This window comes from Pungitius pungitius, chromosome 1 (assembly GCF_949316345.1).
Source record: "Pungitius pungitius chromosome 1, fPunPun2.1, whole genome shotgun sequence".
Lineage (NCBI taxonomy): Eukaryota > Metazoa > Chordata > Actinopteri > Perciformes > Gasterosteidae > Pungitius > Pungitius pungitius.
This window is the reverse complement of record NC_084900.1, coordinates 26,606,575-26,623,346: the sequence shown is the minus strand read 5'-3', so window position 1 is coordinate 26,623,346 and position 16,772 is coordinate 26,606,575. Positions and strand designations below refer to the sequence as shown.

At 41.0% G+C, this 16,772-nt stretch overlaps 2 protein-coding genes across 7 annotated transcripts; one reads left to right on the top strand and one right to left on the bottom strand.

The window, feature by feature from the left end:
* The first annotated feature begins 11 nt into the window (after window positions 1-11).
* Window positions 12-5,249, top strand: zgc:154075 (uncharacterized protein LOC556929 homolog). Its single transcript, XM_037480955.2, has 14 exons — window positions 12-520; window positions 782-890; window positions 1,168-1,252; window positions 1,338-1,411; window positions 1,520-1,579; window positions 1,783-1,890; window positions 2,155-2,211; window positions 2,521-2,651; window positions 2,798-2,852; window positions 2,952-3,044; window positions 3,129-3,263; window positions 3,403-3,504; window positions 3,969-4,130; window positions 4,367-5,249. Exons 1-14 carry the CDS (start codon window positions 507-509, stop codon window positions 4,529-4,531), a joined length of 1,350 nt encoding a protein of 449 aa, XP_037336852.2. The 5' UTR covers window positions 12-506; the 3' UTR covers window positions 4,532-5,249.
* A 2-nt stretch (window positions 5,250-5,251) lies between these two features.
* On the bottom strand, window positions 5,252-16,631 carry LOC119223606 (uncharacterized). 6 transcript variants are annotated; one of them, XM_062563875.1, is made up of 13 exons: window positions 16,082-16,631; window positions 10,711-10,810; window positions 10,198-10,387; window positions 9,990-10,100; window positions 9,765-9,878; window positions 9,435-9,502; window positions 8,675-8,850; window positions 8,110-8,232; window positions 7,941-8,023; window positions 7,688-7,847; window positions 7,164-7,342; window positions 6,439-6,533; window positions 5,252-6,267 (listed from the first exon to the last, which is right to left on the bottom strand). In XM_062563875.1, exons 1-13 carry the CDS (start codon window positions 16,395-16,397, stop codon window positions 6,138-6,140), a joined length of 1,845 nt encoding a protein of 614 aa, XP_062419859.1. In that variant the 5' UTR covers window positions 16,398-16,631; the 3' UTR covers window positions 5,252-6,137. The 6 variants fall into 6 exon arrangements, 5 of the variants coding, with proteins under 5 accessions (XP_062419859.1, XP_062419861.1, XP_062419860.1 ...); XM_062563877.1 differs by lacking the exon at window positions 16,082-16,631 and adding an exon at window positions 11,086-12,728 and having other exon boundaries at window positions 5,257-6,267; XM_062563881.1 differs by lacking the exon at window positions 16,082-16,631 and adding an exon at window positions 12,739-15,128 and having other exon boundaries at window positions 5,260-6,267.
* Between the last annotated feature and the right edge of the window lie 141 nt (window positions 16,632-16,772).

Here is a 16,772-nt window from a genome sequence, read left to right as displayed (position 1 = left end):
CAAAAGTCTAAGAGCGTTTGTTATCTGCGTTTTGTTTAACAAGCAACTTAATGATTTAGCTGTTTCAGCAGCTAATTGGGTAGACATCTGCATAGCTAACATTTAAATAACGTTAAGAGATATAGTAGTGTTATAAAACTCTTTACATTTATCTGCTATTGGCAATGAAGACACTTTAAAACACAAACGCAAGCTGTTTGGAATTTCGGGATATTATATAAATGTATAAGTCTAACCTCGAGGCGCATGAATTCAAATTTGAGTGCATTTCTACTCTTTAACACTGTAACAAGCTCCTGGGGAAATTAAAGTTTACGAGGAGCACTGAACGCAGCAGAAGGGCATCGCGCACTCACCAGGGGGCGCTACGCTCCTCAACCACTTGGCCGTTTATCTCTTTTATCTGTTCGAAGAAGTGTCCTTGGTGTTGTTGTCAAATGCATCGCGCGCGCCGCACTCCGATGACGGACTGACGCGCGAGGCAAGCAGAAGGTTTGGAAAGCTTTATGGGACAAAGCAGGTACAAACCACTTCGTCGTGGACTGATAATAACGTCACCTGAGCTGTAACTTCCTGTCGTGACGCGCTGTATCGTTATTTGTTAATTACCGCATTTGAACGGATCCGTATGTGTGTTCACTCTTGAATGGTGGCTAATCCACTATGCATCGAGATAAGTAGATGAGTTACTTATGATCAGTGTTTAATAGCCCTCGCATTGCAGGGAGTTTATCTTCACGCTTTGATTCGCGTTAGATTACATTACATGTCATTGTTAAAGTTCCCAGGGGGCCAAAATGACTTCTCCCGTCCGTGTGATCGTGGTGGGAGCTGGATGTCGAGGAGAGATCTACTCCCAGTTTGCATCCATCCACCCTGATCGCGTTAAGGTCAGTGGAAGAGAAGTTGCTCTGCAGCTTGATCCTGTCAAAAAAGAAGGAGATAATTGACAAACTATTTATTAAAGTCACATGTACACAAAAAAAGTACACGATCAAATCTATGTGTAATGAAACAATATAGTGGCATATATGTTTAGATCATATTTAATCCTATATTTAAAATTCTCAGTTTTATTGTGTTGTATTGCTACTTTACTTACTTAAGTAAGTAATCTGCATACTTATTTCCTGGTCAGATATTAAGTTGTCAGCTTCCTCATTTTAGGTTGTTGGAGTTGCTGATCCAAGGAAATTTGCTCGCACTAAACTTAAACAGCAACACAACATTTTAGATGAAAATGTATCTGAAGGTGAGCATTAAATGAAAACAATGCATTTACTTGTATAAAATTATCTGCCTCCTACTATGTTATTGAATGGATTTTTTAAAACTAGACTGGAACAGTATGGTTGAAAGAGAGAAGTTTGCAGATGCGGTTTTAATTTGTACTCCAGACCGCCTTCATAAGGTAAACATATTTTTATATATTCTATAAGTATGTGTATCTCCCACCTCATCATCTGTCTGTCACTGTTCTTTGACTAGTTCTTCTATTAAACTAGTTATTGATCCCCAGGAACCTGCGGTGGCCTTTGCACAGAAAGGCTACCATATTCTACTGGAAAAACCAATGGCAGTGAGTGTTTTGTAAATAAACCTAAACAAATGATCCTACAGATGATTTTCTATCACATTTACGATTACATTTCTTTTAACCAACTCGCAAACCTCAAAAATTAAACTACTTGTCAACAACATCCTTCTCTACCGCTTCTTTGTAATTGCATTTGTGTGACACTCATGCCTCCCTTCCGCCCAAATGTGATCATGTGACTTTAGACAACGGCCGAAGACTGCACAGCGATTGTGGAGGCTTGCACTCGGAGTGGCGTGATGCTCTCCGTGGGTCACGTTCTCCGGTACGATCCCGTCATCCACAAGATAAAGGTGAACATTGTCCCTCATACTTTCTGAACATGAAAACATTTGACCGTTTTCTCCCCTAGGAAAAAATGAGTCACAATTTTGGGGTCAATGACATCAATTTATGTACATTTTTAAAAAGTAAACCTGTAATTGAGTTAATTGTTTTTAATTAGAAGATATGTTAATTGTTCAATTACAGAACAAACAAATGTTTTCTCGAACAGAGACAGAAAATCACGCAATTCAAACTAAGAATTGACCAGTTGTTTTTTGTTTTGTTTCTAGGAACTGATCAATGCTGGAGTCATTGGTGATGTGATGCACATTCAGCACCTTGAGCCGGTAATAGCACACTAAAATGAGTACTTGTCTTCAATAATTCCTGCTGTACTGTAATACTGCAGAGGCACGCAGCAGTTTGTGTACTGGTAGTTCCGTTAGCTTTTAGCCAAACACAACATACAAAAACATTACAATGAGCCAACTAACAACTGCTTAAGCTCCGTGAAACACACTTCACTCAAGTGTGAAGGCATTTAACACCCACATTAAACAGACTGGGTATTTTTGTGTGTCTTTTTTCATTTTATTTATGTGTTAAATCGAGGCTTGACTGTCACTGTGATTTGTCTCGTCAACCTCTCCTTGCAGGTCGGGTTCTATCACTTTGCTCACTCGTTTGTTCGAGGAAACTGGAGGAATGAAGCAGAGAGCTCTTTTGCTCTTCTGGCTAAATCGTGCCACGACATCGACCTCATACACCACTGGGCCGGACCACGCAGGTGAACCCTCACACATCAACGAGCACTCGTCTGATGCTGAGAATTGAGGTCACACCTTAGTCGGACCCCGTCTGTGTGTTTGCATGTGGAAGAGCTCGTTGTATTTTTTTTTAACAATTACTAACTTTGCTGAACGCACTCGGCAGGTGTGTGAAAGTGTCATCATTTGGATCCGTCGGCCACTTTGGAAAAGAAAACAAGGTTTGTGGCTGCCTCATCAAAAGAAATTTGTAAAATAAAAAACATTTTGTACACCAAGCGTGAATATGATTTATGAGACGGCGGAGCTTTTATTGTCAGCCGACAGGTGCTGGAAATCGCTGTGTGGAGTGTTCGATAGAAGCAGACTGTCCATACTCGGCATCCAAAATCTACTTGAATAGAGTGAAACAGGTTGACATGGCAACGCAATATTGAAACAATTAACAGCTGTCAATAAGTGATTTCATATGTCATTTGTGTGTGTGTGTGCGCTAGGGTAACACTGGGTGGCCTGTATCAGTCATATGTCCGAACTCGCTCCCGGACATCGAGTCAGTAACCGAGGCCCTGAGGACCGGACCCTACGGCCGCTGTGTGTACGAGTGTGACAACGACGTCTGCAGTAACCAGGTTAGAAAGCACTGGTATCGTTTCCCCAGCACAACGCGCTCTTCCATCCTTCTCTCACCCATTGCGCTTCATTGACGCACCTGTGTCAGTGTTGGTATCCAACGCATCTTGTCTGGTTCATCGATTTGGTTTTTCCTAGGTTGTCAACATGGAGTTTGAAGGGGGTCTGACGGCGGCCTTTTCCATGGTCGCGTTCACTGAGGAGATATGCAAGCGGAAAACGACAATCTATGGCAGCAAGGTAGGGGTGGGAGGAATGTGCATCGGCGAAACAAAGATCGTAAGAAAAAGAAATGCTATTAAACAAGGAAACTAGCCGGCCACTGACTCCCAACAAAAATTGTTAGTACGTTGTAGACAGACAGTGGTGATAAAATCAAATGTCAAAGTGGTGTAAGAACTAAGTGAAGTAAGTGGCCACTCATAATATATCATTAAGAGGCCATTCCATAATTACAGGCGTTAGTTAAAAACTTCTAACAAGATCCTGAAATCTGTCCGCAGATTAGAGGTCAAAACCATTCAACTAATCAGAAAGGGTGTGCGCAGTCATTTTCTTCCTTAGAAAAACAGCATTTGATCAGTGACACAATTGACACATTTTCACAACCGCATCCAGCTTCTAACAAACACTATCACATTGTGAGGTACATGTCAAGATGGATCGGTTGAATGCTGACAGCGTATTGAACTGTGTCTCTCCAGGGGGAGCTGTCATGTGACGGTCATGAGGTCCGCGTGTTTGACTTTCTGAGCCAACGATCCACAAAGCATACGGCCCACAATGACGCCCCCAAGGTCTTTGGCATGAGTGGACATGGTGGAGCAGACTACCACCTAATGGGTGCCTTTATTTCTGCTGTGGCTGTAAGTGCTTATTAATACTTTTCTTTCTTTTTCATAAACAGCGTCGATTTTAATCTTTTCTTTTTATTGATTATATGACCTTTACATGCAGTTGTTTGCCGCCTTAAGTACTATATATTAACTATTTTTCTCTTCCAGCACCTGTGGAAAAGGCACTAACGTATAAATTCATGTACAGGACTTGGACTGTGATGGCTGATGTGTGTGTGTGTGTGTGTGTGTTCTTTTCGGTGCAGAACAACGATCCATCCCACATCCGTTCGGGTCCTGAAGAGACACTGCTGAGCCATTTGCTGGTGTTTGAAGCGGAGCGGTCTCGACTGGAGAGCAGGGTGGTGCACTGCGGGGACATCGGCAAAAGACCGATGACTGAAAAACACGTTGACATTAAAACGACCTGAACCTCCATAATCAAACATTGTAATGAAGCTTGGCACCTGAGGGAAGACTCTCCAAAATACACATTTAAGCGTTAATTATACTACACTTTTTATTTGTCTGAAGATTCCTCCTAAAATTAAATTTGAATATTTAAACGTCGCCAATGATTATATCAATGTAAGTGATCAGCTGGTGGTATCAGTTAGCAAAGTGTTTTACCCACTGTAGGTTCAAAATACCACAAAATGAAGGGAACTACTTATTCCTCTTACAAGCATTTTCTGATGTATATGATAAAAACAGATATCCACAATCTGCTCTTACAAACCATGTCAACAAAGTGAAAGAAGAGATTATGATGTAGCTTTAACTTTAGCTTTGTGCACATTTTTTATTAGAATCCGTAATAACAGTAACAAATGTCTTTACGTGAGTTTAATGTTTATAGTTGTGACCTTTAAACCAATCAAACGAGGGCCAAATCATGGAGTGCAAAGAGGCTGACTCTTTAGTTTATATTGCTCAGAGATTTTATTTGTGTGTAGTTTGTTTTGTATGAATGAGTGAGGTGAAAAGGGATGAGTCAATGAACCTGTTTTTCAATCTGAAGGGCCGAGTCAAGAATGTGATAATTTGTTGTTAAGCATGTCATATTGAGTTCATGTAAAGTTGTCCTATGATTTATGGTGGAAAACGTAAATATAATTAAAATTGTGAATTATTGTCGTGCCACTCTCAGTATGACTGACCTGTCTCTGTTTGCAGAATTGATCTCAGGACATCCATGAATGTTTGTTGCCAGCTGAGAGCATTCTGAACAGCTCAGGCTTCAATGCAACAAATCAAAATAAATTGATCGAATTGACTACTGACCGAAAACAAATGTACATAATTATGCAATATACCAAAATGTGATTAACGAACAATGTATAAAGTCAGATCAATGTAGTTAACTCAATGACAGGAACCTGACACATTTATTTACAACACATTCAAATATTATTTAGATTCGAGGGAACGATATTAACTATATAATAAAAAGATCACAGACATATTAACACAAAACTGCAGAAGATAAAACATTAAAAACAGTTCACTTACCAAATGCTGCTTTTGTTTACAGACAAAGTTGATCCTGAACTCTTAGTAAACACTAAGATCTGCGAGCTAACTTTCTGATTGACAAAAGTCACGCTGGCCCACTGACCAATCAGAGTGCATGTTAATGCGGCCGTACAGATGAAGCTACCTCGGTACTAGTGGCACATCAAAGAATACCCCAACATGTCAAACTAAAGATCTGATGGTTTTAAGAGACCATTGACAATCAACAATATCATCCCCATATACTTAAATCTGCTAAGCCATCTAGAGGACACCAGGCCTCTCTTACATAGAGACATAGGGGCTGTATTTATAAAATAATGATGTATTAAATAGTTATAACTTTGAGATTCTGTTTAGGCCTGCAGAGAAGGCTTATTTGGCCTCGATGGCCCACCACTGCTGTAACGTAAACACGGGAGGGTTGATTATCTGGATGTAGGCCACCACAGATTCCTAACTTCAGTGCTGTAATCAACCACTTTAACTGAGATCTGAGAAGGGCTGACCAAATACACATTTTCAATCAAATTGAGAAATCCTTTCAGTTACACTGACCCTCTTCTGGACCAGTGTCAGGAGATCCTCTCTGCTCACTGGCTCCTTTGCCTCGAGCAGTAACGGCGCCACCAAGTCTGGGTCATCGCTGAAGCTTCACAGAGATAATTGGTGTAGATCAATATGTGCATTTTTCTTCCAAGTGTACATCAGCAAGGAAGCTGACAACAAGTATAATAATGATTATGGTATCGGCAACACTCCAATCGTGGCTGATTATTTTACATTATTGATAATTTAACACCATCACACTTTTTAAACATACAGTGGTGCAGGAATCCCAGCAGCAGTTGGTTGGTGGTCAGCCGGGGGCGACGTCCCCACGAGCTGCTCAGCGATGGTAGTGAGACCATCAATGTCCTGGAAGGGAAAACCTTTATTACACGTCAGTTTCTGTCCTCCATGTTCCATTTAACCTTCTCCTCTCTCCGATATCAAGTTACCAAATGACCTCCATGGCCTGTACCATTTCACAGGGCTCAGAGTCAGATGGGAAGAACACGCAGTTGTAGAGTGAAGCAACAAAATCATAAAAGCATTCCAAGTAGCCATGAACTGCCTTTCAGCGGAAGCCTGAGCTGGGAGGGGCATTGCTTGTGTTGCGCAATAGTGAAGAGGGTTGATGACGGGCAGAGAACAGGAAATCAGGTAGGGGGTGTGGTTTAGGCATGGGAGGGGCTGACGCAAGGACAAGTGGAAAGAGGAAGGACTTCACGGCAGGGTATAACCCGGAGAATTCTGGAAATTGCCGGACCTCTTGTGGGAAACTTTATGGCCAATTCGTATGAGTCTGTTGGGTGAAACACATCAGGCCTATAGGAATATCATTTCATGTGATTCAATGCCTATATTTTGATGACGGACTTTGGGGCGAGAGGACTCTGCTTCATGAGCAGGTCCTACACGCGACAAACGCTCTCAATAAACAGATGGCAGAAGCTGGTGTGTACTGGCTCTGTAATGTCTCTCAAGTATTTCATATCCACGTACCCACGGGTTGAGGTTTTCCTGGAAGTGAATGAGTGACTGCAGAGTGAGAAGCTCGCTGACTCTCTTCTCCACCCTTATCAGGTTCTCCACGGTGTTTTCCTCTTGGACTCCGTCAGAGGAGCCCAACTGTTTGCTGGTCCCAGAGCTGTCACCGCTGATCCGAAGCAAGGATCCAACACCTGCAAGAGTGGTTGTGAGATATATAAACAGTGACGATATTTCCACAAGACTGATGTTATGACGTGATGTCATTCACAGATTCCTTTTTTATTGCCTGACATGAAAAAAGCGATTTACTATACTAGTCTATTGTTTTCTGGTTGTTTAAAAAACAAAAAACTTTAACAGGAAAAGATCAAATTGAGGTGAACTTTGACGGTTTAAGTGTCACTGATGCTCAGTTCACTAAGCAACAATTATTTCAGCATTGTCTACATTTTAAACTGTGCAGTAGAAAACCCCGTCATGCAGTTTGTCATGTTTGTGTTGCACCCATTCAAAGGGATAATGTTATGCAGCTGTACCTTCTTTGAGCTGGTGGAGGAGCTTTTCAATGAACTCAACACGCTGTCGATAACCCGCCAGATGTTGCTCAGTCGTCTCTTGCTCGACGGAAGCTTTCTTCCCAAGTGCCGGACGCCGCCGCTGCTCCTCAGCCTCAAAGAGCCCTTTGCCTTTTTCAATCTGTCAGTCAAAAACATCATAGGAAACAAACACCAGTCACAGTAACATTTTCCTCATTTTTATCTCCCTCTCCTCTCCAACCAGCACACCAACCTGGGAGAGCTTCCTTCGAATGGCCTCTTCATCAGCGTGCTGATTGTTGACAAATATCAGCAGCCTGTAGTTCTGCTCCTCCACTAAAGAAAATAATTTACAACATATTTTCATTGACCATGACAATCCCAAACTGCCGTCACCTCTGAAGTTTTAAATCGTGACTTACTTTCTATAAAGTTCCTGACCAATTCTTCCAGGTTGACCTCTTTAGTTTTTGTGAGGATTATTTTGATCGCTTCCTCAAAGTAGCCGGGTGCCAATTCCTTAGACTCTAGTTGCTTGTGCTTCACTGTGGAGACAAATTTAATTAAACACATACACCACAAGCTCTTCTTTGGAAATTAATCCAAACTCCAAACTCTGTTTGTTCCTTCTCTGTCGGGCTTTAACTAGTCAAGCAGTGACATCTTTCAAACACAAGGTGTCACTAGTACACATGATGAAAACATGAAGTTTGAAAACACTGGCCTGAAGAGTAAATATGGAGTGTAAAACAGTCAATGATTTAGGATAAGAAAATTCCCAAATTCTAGCTTTAAGATCAGGTCCAGCAGCCATTGAAAAAATGCCAAACTCTATTAGAACATCAGGATGAAAGAACTTTGTACTTGGACGCTGAAAAGTAAGAACTAAATAATATTTTGACCCCTTTCAATGCGTGACACTGTTTGGTCACAGGAGAGTAAGTGCTAAAACTAATCATGTGTTCAAAGCATGAGATTAATAGCCACCTTTTCTGTGGTCGGTGTCTTGGTTGCTGCGTACAATTGCCTTTCTACCAAGGAAAACCTCAAAGTTGTGGAAATGAGAGATTTCTTGTTCCAGGTTGCTCCTCTGTCTAATGTAGTGAAAAACATCCTTCGCATTCTGGTTCATGAGCATGCTCTGGCTTTCCTGGATCATCACACTAAATGTAGCCATAAATACACAAACAAAAAGTTATACATAGTGGCTGAAGTGCTTCAGCACATTTCAGTGCATTTATATATTTTTAGTCTATATTTTTTACCTTTATAAATAAATGTTGATGTAGCAAAGAGACAGTCCCTTTGTGTGATTAATAAGGTAACTATCCATCCACTTTAATCTTAAACGAATCTTAGATAGCTATGGTTTATAGTTATAGTTCTAACCATAGTTAGCCATAGAAAAAAGCCTAATAAAAAGTAAGCAGATAACAGTGTGCCTCAGCTAAGTGAAATCTGCACATATGCATTTCTAGGTGGTTTTCACTCAATGATGTCCCCCAGTAGGCCATACGATGTAGATCCATTAGGAAAGGTTGCTAATAAAACTAAGCTAGCATGCGCAGGTGAATAGAAGTGTGACTGCTTTACTCTGATCATCATAGTGACTATCAAAATAATATCATCTTCTTAACTGTACCTCATATAATAACAATATGAACCTGCACTCAAACCTAACAATTATGCACAGCACAGTGGGTCAAAGGAAATTAAACTACAGTCAGAGTGCTGCAGAACGATTTACCTGGCGTTGAAAGCCTCTATGCATTTAGTCCTGAAATTCAAAATGCCCTTGTGAATGGCCTCCAGCTCCTGGATGAGAGAATACAATTATTAGCAGCCAAGTCTTGTTGGGCGCTATTCTCTAAACTCTCTGGAATGGTGTTCAATTTTCTGTTGTACAATAGTTTAATTAAAGAAGAAAAGCTTCACTTTGAGACAATCTAATAGTAGGAGGATTGGAAGCATCGTTGTGGCATCTCTTCCGTGGTGCTCCTGTAGTTGCTACATATTGGCAGAATTTAGCAGCATAAAAATGCTAATGTAAGATCTGGCTGATGTGGAGTAATTGTACCCTTTCCAGATGAGACTGAACTTGTAGAAATAGTTTCTTCTCCTCCTGCAGTGTCTTCAGATCCTCCCTCAAGTCTCTATTACTGGTCATCATCTTATTGAGGCAGGCGCGGCCCTAGAATAGAAACATCACTTAATTAAGGGTTGTGTTTAGAAAGAAACCTGGTGTCCCGGAGGAGTAAGACCAGTGATGTCTTGTAAAGTGAACAATGTGTGTAACACTAACCCTGTAGAGTTTGCTTTCTATGATACAGGTGTTTTTTATTAATTCCCTTCTATGGTGCGTTGTTTGCCAACACGTCTTCTGTCCTGCCAACTTCCTCTCAAATTTTGAAATCTAAAAAGCAAAGCAAACAAGTAGGGTCACCGGGGTAAAAACAAGATCAATTCACTGTGCTGAACGGTCCCTGGCAAGAACAACAACAAAACTTCACCTGATCTTTCAAGGAAGCCAATTGGCCCTTTTCTGCTTCCAGCTCTTCATCTATTCTTTCTCCACTGGCCGAAATGACACTAAGGTCTTCAACAACTCTAGCATCAGTCCAGCGGTTGAAACGACTTAGAGAGACTCTGAGAGTGCATGACATTTCTTCTTGTTCCTCCTCGAGCCTTTTGAACTCACGTCTGATCACAGATACACAAACACATAAGTTTGGCTGACTATGTGAAACTTAAAGATGATAGAATACGTTTTGACAAAATATACCTAAAGATGCATTTAGATGCTACATGAGCAATTTATTGAGTATTAGCATTGTTTTTTAGATAACCTTTTTACTATTTAGGATTTACATAAAATATTACACATATAATCTGTTGTTCCGATTAGCTCTTGATTCAATGACAAAAACCTTGAATAAAGCATGGACTCATAACATTAACGGATCTCTGTAAAAATGACTACTGGCAATATCTGGCAACAGAGTCTGATGGAAAAGGAAGGTTACTTCTGTCTGCTGAGGAGCCCCAGGGTTTCCTCTTTATGTGTCCTCTTCAATCCCTCGGCTCTACGGTACTGAAGCTTCAATATGTTCAGGTCGGTTTCAGCTGCACACACAATTGCAACAGTCACTGTTGAGTCAATTCTATTTTCATTTTCATTTTTCATGTTAACGTTAAGGAGGCAAGCTTTTTTTATTTTCAGTGTGAGATTCACTAATCAAGTTATTGTGAATTAAGCCATTTATTATGTTAAACATAGCGGTCAAGTCCTATCACAATACTTCACAAAACTACAACTATAGCTAACTTAGCTAACGTTACGTGTGATGTAACCTTATAACTTAAAGTGTGAAAAACGAAAAGCATTCAAGTTTACTTACAAAATTCCCGGAGTAATTGCCCCCTGGCAGCAGACGATCGTAGACTCATTAAATACCGTTATTTTAACTATTTTACGGTACAGTACAAAGTGAGCTGGTAACACAAACAAAGTTGAGCTTATTTAACTAGCACTGATTCACACCATCCTTCAATTAACTAACATTGGTCTGTGTGTTTTAATAAATTATTCTACATTGGTTAGAACAATATAAATAGCGTACAACCGAAAATTCTTTTGTTAAAAGCTAACTGTAAGTTACATTGAGCAACACTAAACTAGCGCTGGATAACTGACGTTACTCTGCTAACGTTAGCTAACGGCAATTAACACAGATCTTATGTTTAACCTAATGTTATGTTACTTTGGTACCGTTAACGTTAGCTTTATCGTGACATTTGAGTGATTTAAGTTAGAAGAAAACCGCTACGTATCAATACGTTCTTATTTACCGTATATGTTGACTAAGTACAATATAATTTAGCTAGCGGTTAGGTGCATTTTAGGATTAAACTCAAAAACCAGCCAGCTAACGTTAGCTACATATTCAAGCACAACGGTAGCTGTTATGTTGAGTTCAACCAGCTGTGAGATCTTCTAGAACGTTAGCAGCTAGGCTAATTAGGATAATTAGGTTTTATTGCGATAGTCTAAATAAATTAAATATACAAAATGAAATTACTATTAATTACCTTTAAATGGAAAATGCCATTTCATAACCATAATATGTATCATAATATTGGGCCAGTTTAACACTACAATCGACCCAAATCGAGTAATCTCTAATAATAGATCAATCTCTCAACTAACGATAGTTTCTTTTGGCATTAAAATAATTGCTCATGGCTCTGGCCATCACTGTGTTATCTTTCAAATATTTCTTTACAACCATATCATTAACACAATTAAGTAATGGTAAACAGGTTTTGACTGTTTGCAAAGTATTTCTTAGCATTACTCATTTGCAACACACTCAGGGAAAACAGCTCTGAAATTGTATCAGTAATCACATTCCATCGTGGAGGGAGGTGTCCTTCTTAATTAACCTCTGAACATAATAATGTCAACAATAGCACACCATTTATGGACCTTGCAACATATCCAGGGTGACTAACTCTACTAAGTGTGTCCCAGAGTCCATTCTACCAGATGGATCACCTTGTGTTGATGGTTGGACTGACACAGTTGTAAGACTACTGTGGTAAGAAGGGTGTGTAAAGAAAACTGAACACATGACGAAAGCATTGAATCACAGAAACTTTGACCTGCTGCCAGGATGGGATTACGGCACTCCTTCAGGCAATGCTTCGTTTTCCATTTTTGAGCGTTTTCTGAACCAACCACAAGCATCTAGTTTTTTACAGAATGAATGTCAAATAAATAATGCTAACATCTATTGCATTTTCTCTTTTTTTCTCAGAGTAATAAAGATCGACCTGGAGGCGTGACACACAACAGATCCGACGAACACACACAATATGCCAGATAGACTGGCGACGTGCTCTGGGAGACAAGTTTGCAAACTGAGTCAGCAGCTGCATTTTTGAGTGACTCAACCAGTCCACCACAGAGCCCTTTCGTTTCTCTGAGCCCTGCCCTCAACCCACCCTCACACACACAGGCGAGCACAGCCTACGTTTACGCAAAGCCCTACCTCACTACAGCATCACTTCCTAGCACCGCTTCAAGTAGCCAGTCGCAATAAGGAAACATTTTCCAAAGACATAAATCAACACAGTTGGCAAATCACATTGAAGTTAGCAGTGCAGAAAATCCTGTAATCCACCGATTCATTTGCCGCGTGAACAGTCGTGTTGCCAGGAAGGGACTCCCACATCTGCTTTTACTTCTTCTGGACTCCTCCGCTGGAGGACTTTTACAATGCCACACTGGGACATTCTAATGATCACTGAGACATCTACGACCAGGAAAGTGGAGGGGGAGAGCAAGGAAGGGAGCAATAAACTGTGAAACATGGTGCAGTCTGACTCCGCTGGTGACTCAACAGGAAATGATGGAACAGGAGTGAGCTACGTGAGAGAGGCAGCAGGGTGGGAGTGGGAGGGGAGATAAAGTGAGGGAAAAAGACAGATTGACGCTGTCATGTCTCAGGACTCTGAGCTATGTTGGGAAGCAAGGCGCACTAAAGGACATCGTACCGAGGTTTTCGGAAGAAATACGTAAACTGTCAGAACACAGCTAGCCCCAAACATTCCAATAGCAGCCGTGACGTGGACGCACACGTGGTAAATAATCAGCGGTAGAACAGCAATACTACCAAACTCGGCTATTTTCTGATTCCTCTGTGTGTCATGTGATGGTTCAAGAAGACTTTGCCCTCAGAACAAGTTGTGACCACTGTGTAAACAAGCAAATATTGACATGTCTTTCTGTCACTACCTCATGCAAACAAATAACATGTTTTACTGCATGCAAAACATGTTTTTACTTCTTTCTCTGTCCTTCATCCTCACTTCAACATCATTTTATACTGAACTAGAGACCAACTTCACAGGGGTGCAGAAGGCCTCCTGCTGGGCCTGTGGACACCCTCTGCCCACATGGAGGCCTGGAATCACAGGAAGGGAAGCTTCCCCGGCCTGCAATGCTGCATCCTGCACAAAGAATCACTCATTTCAAGCTTGAGTCTCTGCTATTCATTAAGACTGTCACCGTGAAATAAGATGTCACAGGGATTAAATCACTGCAATCTTTGCCACTTCCCCTCCATTCTTTGCCCATTGACAGATTTTTTTTTTTTTGATACCCTGGGAAAAAAGTAGTTGACTCTCTGGACCTTAATGAAGATAGCACCTAAACCGTTGTCCTAAAATCCATCAATTTATTCACATTAATTTATTCACAGCGCACACTGGCAGCCTGTAATGCTATTTGTATAATTTTACCAATCAGTTTAACATCTGATGAGAATTGCTTTCACAGAGAGTACTTTCTTTTGGCGCTCAGTGCAGTTCCTGGACGACCCAACAATCAAAGGCACCACAAGCATCATTATTCTTCAGTCCTGCTCGTAGTCCAGCTGGCTGTTGGTTCTTCGATAACTGAGCTGTGTCCTCACAGGATGAGGCGAAGGGCCATGATGGGGAGCCCACTCAGACATTTGAGGAGCCTGAATCCTCCCTGACGCCTCCAACTTGTCAGAACCAACCGCAGATCCATTAAATCAAAGAAGATTAAAAGAAGGGCGTGTTTTTCAAATCACACAAAAATCACAGCAGTGATGAAAGTCTGAGTATTAGTGATTCAGAACTTATCTAAACCTAAATTAATTCCTCACTCCTGAAACTACTTCATAAAAGAAATGTACCAACGTTGAACTCTCGCAGGCGACTTTGAAAAGAGGACATCAAACAGGACTGTTACTGGTCAGGCTGAAGGAAGTAGTGGGTGTTAACGAATACTATTTTCCATGAGAACTAAGATTACTCTTCAGTCATTTCAGAGCTGTATGACGATGCCCGTTGTTTCCGCTCTGTCGTCCGACCACAGAGTTTATTTATATACTGAAAAACTGGACACACATTTGACACATTTTCACATGTAACAGCTATAACAGAGACAAATCGCTTTCTTAAAGTTTACATCTAATTCATCTCAACTTTCACAACCTTTGACAACTAAAAGGAACGTGAGACTGAAAACAGCAGCAGGCTTGTGTGTCTGCAGCCTGTAACGGGGCTCTAATTACTATTACATGTTTGTACACAGCTGGTTACTCTATAAGAGAATTCCCCGTGTTACCATGTCAGCACATCGACCTACACAAATGCATTTACCATTGAACACGTATGTTAACACCTTACTTTTTTTCCCTATTCCAGCTTGAGACATTGTTAAATAGTGGGCAGACTTTCATCTTCTGAGATATTTTTCATTTCAGGGGTTTTCTGCTTTTTAAAACTGATCGGCTATCTCAACCCAGCATCATATTTTAGCTTTTATCAAATGTTTATTGTCTTTAATGAAATTGAACTCATTAAAAAAATGAAATCAAAAAGAGGAGGCCTTGATTTCAGTTTAGCTTTGATGATCCGTCTTTAATTTTGCAGCAGCATGAGTTCCTTTAGAGCGATCCTTCACATCTTTGAAAGGGCGGTGGGGGGGAGAGGGGGGGGGGGGGGTGTTACAGATGTGGGAGCTGGACTTCTGACTGCACTGACAGCTGTGAGGGACGGAGGCCTCTCGAAGCAGGAAATGACTTGACCTCCCCTGTGGGAGACGAGCCCACCCCAAGAACAACCCCCACAGCTTTGAGCATCCTGGGTCACCACGAGCGCCCACGGAGGGCCTCGGAGCAACACTACAGACAATGTGCCGGCCCCGGTGGCAAAAAGTTGAAATGCGTATGTGCTCCGGTTCAGCTCCACACGACAGAACATAACGTATTTTCACCAAGACCTTCAAAGGGATGGACGTCATTCATACATTACACTATCACCTTTCAAAGACAAAGCCTTACATCTGTTGGGTGAAGCGTCACCTTTAAGTCACACTGGACTCACATGGGATATCAGTCACTACATTGCACCACAGGAAGTGGACCAAATAGCTTATTTGCTAAAAAGTATGAGTATTCCTTTAAGCAAACAAATGATCTTGGTGGAAGAGAGACAGTTTGATTGCAGCAATAGAAGCACATGTGGTGTATTTATTTTGTGGGTTTGTAATTTACGGGTTGGTATATAGGTATAAGGCACTCCTTAATCCATATATGACCCTAGAAGGACTTTAATGGAGTATTAAAATAGTATATAACAGGATATAACGTGGGGAGGTCATAGGGTGATTCGGCATCATTACAATTTTATGGTGAGGTTATTTTATTCACATCTTTACAAAATTGAATGTGTGTATTTGCCTGAGGATTTATTTGGATTGTTACAACAGTAAAAAGATCATTTAGCAGTTTGGAGGAAGCCCGCAGGATCATTGTGTGTTCTGGACTCTGTGCTAAAACAAGAATGACGCGCACTCACTTCCCTGTTGTTTTCCAGTAAATGGCCCCCCGTATTGTCCTCCAGCCTCTCTCGGGCTGTGGTGAGAACAAACACAGTGCTCTCCTGTGTGACATCCAAGTCCACATCCACCATAACTGGGCTGCCAATCCTGTATGTGTTCTTCTCTATCAAATTGTATTTTGTACTCACGGCAAAAGCCACCCACACACTTTCTGACTCCCACACAGGTCAGTCCAAAATTGTTTACTGCCTTATGACATGAGGTAGATAAAATTATATTGTTAGAATTCTGGGAATCTCTTGGTTTTGTTCTTATCCGACTGACGTTTTGCATGAGACACACATTGTTTCCAGAATGACACAGAATACCATGTAGCACGATTCAAGGAAAGAATAAATGGTAATTCTCTTAAAACCCCTCAATAGTATTACTATATATTATTTGTGATATTTGCAGACTTGAAGTAGTAACATCTCCATCTCAGATTTCCAAAATTGACATGTAGAGTACTAACACGATAACAGCTGCACTTGGAGTGGGTTTCTGCGTGTGTTTTGGGTCTATCTGAGCCATATGTTGCAACTAGAAAATAATATATATAATAATATAAAAGCACCCCCCCCCCCACACACACACACACACACATACACACGAACACACACGCACGCGCTCTTATTTCCGCTTCTGCGGGTGTATAAAGCTATAAAC

Bases quoted from the DNA above. Each gene is read 5' to 3' on its own strand.
- zgc:154075 (XM_037480955.2), top strand. The intron at 891-1,167 runs GTCAGTGGAAGA...TCCTCATTTTAG, and splicing joins TCCACCCTGATCGCGTTAAG to GTTGTTGGAGTTGCTGATCC. The intron at 1,891-2,154 runs GTGAACATTGTC...TTTTGTTTCTAG, and splicing joins CCGTCATCCACAAGATAAAG to GAACTGATCAATGCTGGAGT.
- LOC119223606 (XM_062563875.1), bottom strand. From the start codon at position 16,397: ATGCAAAACGTCAGTCGGATAAGAACAAAACCAAGAGATTCCCAGAAT. The intron at 10,388-10,710 runs GTAACCTTCCTT...ATCTGTGATCAG, and splicing joins GGGCTCCTCAGCAGACAGAA to ACGTGAGTTCAAAAGGCTCG. The intron at 9,503-9,764 runs GTACAATTACTC...TCTCTCATCCAG, and splicing joins TTCAGTCTCATCTGGAAAGG to GAGCTGGAGGCCATTCACAA.